Below are 4,708 nucleotides of genomic sequence, written 5' to 3' on the forward strand. Positions count from 1 at the left end.
TATATAGGAGGGAAGGAATTAATTTTAATACTATTTTAATAAATATGGTTTATTATTCTTTAAAATATTACCATATTCAGCCTTAACATAATAATGTCATATACTCCATGTCACAGAACAATAGTGTCGTATTTAATGTTACCTGGTGTTGCATGAGATGTAATGGAAGAGCGGTGTGCTGGTGAGGAAGATCGTCTTGACTGCTCTGTCTGCGCAGACACTCAAAATTAAACGACGGTCTCCGATTACCTATAAACAAGAGCGATTAATATTTTCCGACACTGATGCTGAACAAAGCTGAACCATTAAGCAGAGGGCCAAGTAAGGAACCCCAAGACTTGCCTTGCGGTGTTGGAGGAAGCAGTCTTCTCTTTGGTGACCTACATGAATCATGATAAAGGGGCTGCTCGTCATCCTCATAGTAACTGTCAGGATGATGGTAACCCCGTGGCGTCTCGTATTCCTGGTCACTGTTGGGGTACCTGCACAAGGACGTGTAAACACCCTCGGATGAACTTCTGTAAATGTGATTTATTTGAAATGGGCCGTGCAGCAGTTGCAACAGTTTTACCTGTCACCCGACAGCATGCTGTCATCTTCGTAAAACTCCTCTCCGCTGTAGTACTCTCCAGAGTAACGATCTTCTTCATACTCCTCTTCGCGGCGTATAGTGGGTCGTCTTCTGTCGCTGCCCTGCGACCTGCGCGAAGGTCAAGAGGTCAGTGAGAGGACGGTTAGATTGTGGTCACTGAGTCAGCGAATAACCATGCACTACCATGCAGACGTACGGCTCCAGAGTGCAGTGACGGGGTCAGACCTCATTTCAAAACAAGCAAAATCTTATCAAGACAGCTGTCAGCAGTGTCGTGGCCCTTCTAGCTTCTGCATATAGTCTTTAGTAAATAGCTGTACAGTCTTAAGAAATCTAGTCTCAGCTCAGAGATATTCAGCTTGATATATCAGTGCACCGAGTCTAGATGTCTTCAGTGACTGTGAAGCATAGACCTTAGAGTGAATACTCTACATTTTACTGACATAAAAATGAAGCTGTCAAAGAAGTACAGTCTGGTCAATATATTATACTGTGTTAAACATTCGCTAACTAAAAGTGCTACTAACTTCACTATTTTGACAGTAGCTGTTTTTAAAACAGTGTAGCTTTTATATATATATATCAGTGGTGTTCTGAAATGAGGAGGCAAAGTCCTCCTTTTTTTTTTATCAAATGTAAATTAATGTCCCAGTCACATTTACTTGGTTAAATAAACATTACACAATCAGAAAAAGAAAAAAAAAACAATTCTATTATATATTTTTACATTGACAATGTAATCAATATTCTATTTATTAAAGCCAAGTATTAATCTCATCAAGTTAGTGTTTTAAGCATTTTTTACATTTATTCCAAAATAATAACTCAAAGTAGTAACAGTTTACACAATATATTTTTTTCGTGAACTTATGTTTTGCTATTCTTTTTAAGGGGAGACACTGCAGGCAAAAACACAGTTTTTTTTATGCAAGTTTGAGATTTTGGGCTTTTTGGTTTTTCATAAAGTGTTTTTTTCAGACTAGTTGAAAGAAAACATCCAAAAGACACTGTTAAGTGTTTCTTTTATAGCACTTTATCTATCTGTGTCAATAGATTTAAATTATAATACATATTTTTAAAGGCCGCTTTAAAAGCCATAAATCTCCACTTCAGTAGCACTTACACACACCAAACTGTACATTTTTATTCCTGTCTATATCCTGAAGGTATGTAATTATGTAATTTGCTTGATTATATAAATTTTAATCCCCCCAAAATTGTGAAAATATAGTGTTTTCTGTCCATTCTAAGCATTTTCTGAATTATGGAGTTCAGTGTTTAGATTTTTTTAACAAGAAATATATGCAAATTAGCGCATATTTCATTAAATAATGACTCATTTGCATATCTAAACCTAACATTTTAGAAAACTTGTAATACAAAAAATGTTTGCAATTATCAATGTAATCAATCAGCTGGGTAAGTAAGGTGATAACTATTCGTTATTTTTTTTACCCTATTCACCTGCAGTGTCTCGCCTTAATAGTCAACTTTTAACTATATTTGAATTTTTCAGATCACTAGTCATCAAAGCTTGGTAAATTCGGTATTATTTGCGTTGTTTTATTTTTGTACAACATTTTTTTTCCACATTCAAAATTTTGAGGAGTAAGAAAATTAGAAATGTAACTGAAATTAATTTGAGTTGAAACACTAAAATTGCTAACTAGAAATAAATAATTAAATCTTAACTAAAATAAGATGAATTCAACCTAAATATTAATATGATTATAATAAGACAAAAGTACTACAAAATATAAAAAATAAACTGAAAATATAAAATAAACAACAATTTACATTATTTATAAAACTATATTAGTATATGAATATTACTAAAATAACTCTCTTTACAACATGTAGCTGTCTAGCTTGACAAAACTCCACATCGTGTTTTTCTGTGAAAATGCATTTGCTTATAACAGTATTACATATTTTATACAAACTGGAGTATTTTCTATTACATATTCATTGATAGATAAATTCTGTTCTGATTGGAAAAATACAATTTAAATAAATTAATTCTTTTTACATTGTGTATTTTAATATATTCAGTATAATTAAAAAAAAAGTTTGCACCGTAGAGCAGTGTATATGTTGTTAGCTACTTCTTTGTTACTAACGTAGTGTAGTTTTTTTTTTATAAGAATAGCTACCTAAAATAATAATAATAGTAGTATTATTGTAATATAAGTATTTAAATAAATGAATAATGTTGCTTGGGAAATTGCTGCTTCAGAATAGTTTTTCCACCATTGCATGTACCATTCAGCAGGTGATCAAAAAAGGGAAAAAAGAGAACATATTCTTCCATTCATTTGAATTTGTCTAAATAAATAAATAAGATGTTGAGCAAACTATACTTCTATGACTCACAGCCACGCTTTTGTCCAAGAAAGATATGGCATCTACTCTAAGGTCTAGACAGACTTACAGCCCCACTGGCCCATTAAATAAGACATCTCAACATCCTTGCAGAGGTGAACTTAAAGGACAACTCTTGTTTTAGAAAAATAAACCACATAATAATTTAACTCTAAATAAACATTGTGTTTAAGTTTTATTTGCATTTCTATTAAGTATTAATCTGATGAGTCATCCTTTAAGGCAAGCATTTCATTTTGTTAGCACCGGTTATCTAGCAGACACATGCAACAAGCCCCACCTCTTTCCCTTCATCACCCAATCACAACACACAGAGACTCAAAGACGCATCCTGATTTGTTAATGCTTTACTAGATGTTCCTATCAACTTGTTCCAGTTTTGTAGAAAGTCTGTGTGTGTATAAGGCCCTGTCCCAAATAGCACTCTCAGTCCTTCAAGAGCACCAGTCTCGCAGACATGTAAAGTCAACTTAAAGCACCATATGGGACAGGGGCAGGGCCAAGGTGGAAATCCCAACGCCGTTATTCACTGAACATAGTTCTGCTTATCATTCACCGTCTGTTTCTCTACAAGCATTAGTACCTGCTATGTGAACATATAATACCTAATGTAACATACCTAATATACGTTTCATAGTAGCGCCTTCTGTTCCAGAAAGCAGAGAGATGGTTAAGAGAAAGCATTTCCGTTAGGAAGGAAAGAGAGAAAGGTGGAGAAAAGCAGAGGAATAGGATAAAGGAATGGATGGACACATATATTACACAGTATATACATGATATATACAGCATTTTCATATATGTAAGGCTGTTTTCACACTTGGTTCGATTGCTTTGTCCAAAGTTGTCCCGAGTTAAAAAACATGTCCTCCGTCCCTTGCGTATGATTTAACTTTGCATTATGTGGTTTGGCTAGCTAAATAAGCACCAAAAAGATAACAATTTTGGCTTCACTTTTTGAAGTTGGTAGAAACTGATTATGGAAGGTCTGAACATTTGATTCATTTTCAATTTCATCCAAATTTCGGACCATCTTTTTCTTGTAAATGAACCAATTGGTTTTAAAACATAATTCTGTTTCCTCTCCGATTCCTTGGGTCAATCTTACAAGGATTTTAACAAAAAGTCTTTGTGAATTATACACATATTGTCTAATGTTGGCTAAATTTTGCACAGATGACCATGTCAAGCCTCATTAATCTTGTCAGGTTTCTGAAGCCCTTCACCAAGAAATGGCCTAATTACAGTGATGAGACAGCAAAGTAAGACTGTATCTTGGCATCCAATATCAAGGTTTGCAAACATCTCAAATGGACTTGGGTTTGCATCAAATGTGCTAGAGTAAAGCAACACACTCATTGAAATTTGTAACTATTTTACGTTTTGGCAAATTAGTGGTTAATTCATCTTAAAGGGGTCATATGATGCGATTTCAATTTTTCCTTTCTCTTTGGAGTGTTACAAGCTCTTGGTGCATAAAGAAGATCTGTAAAGTTGCAAAGACTAAAGTCTCAAATCCAAAGAGATATTCTTTATAAAAGTTAAGAGTCAGCCACACCTACCTAAAACGGCTCGTTCTAACACGCCCCCACATATCTACATCACGATGTGGGAAGATTTGCATAACACCGCCCAAATGTTCACGCAAAGAAGGAAGGCGTAACTTTTATTCTTTATTCTTTTATTGTTGTTGCCGCCGCCGCCATGTCATGAAGGCGCTGTGTGATTCGTTGTGAA

The 4,708-nt window shown here is 34.5% G+C and overlaps 1 protein-coding gene across 3 annotated transcripts in view; it reads right to left on the reverse strand.

Moving 5' to 3' along the window:
• The window catches only part of cacna1da (calcium channel, voltage-dependent, L type, alpha 1D subunit, a), a 134,511-nt gene that overhangs the window by 5,192 nt on the left and 124,611 nt on the right, over positions 1-4,708 (reverse strand). For all 3 annotated transcript variants that reach the window (XM_016556394.1, XM_016556393.1, XM_016556391.1), the window contains 4 exons: positions 3,594-3,620; positions 572-700; positions 343-482; positions 143-249 (listed from right to left, as the gene is read on the reverse strand). In XM_016556394.1, coding sequence (XP_016411880.1) covers positions 143-249; positions 343-482; positions 572-700; positions 3,594-3,620 — 403 coding nt within the window. The remainder of the gene's footprint in view (positions 1-142; positions 250-342; positions 483-571; positions 701-3,593; positions 3,621-4,708) is intronic.

Source organism: Sinocyclocheilus rhinocerous, unplaced genomic scaffold (assembly GCF_001515625.1).
Source record: "Sinocyclocheilus rhinocerous isolate Xijiao unplaced genomic scaffold, SAMN03320098_v1.1 scaffold227, whole genome shotgun sequence".
Classification (NCBI taxonomy): domain Eukaryota; kingdom Metazoa; phylum Chordata; class Actinopteri; order Cypriniformes; family Cyprinidae; genus Sinocyclocheilus; species Sinocyclocheilus rhinocerous.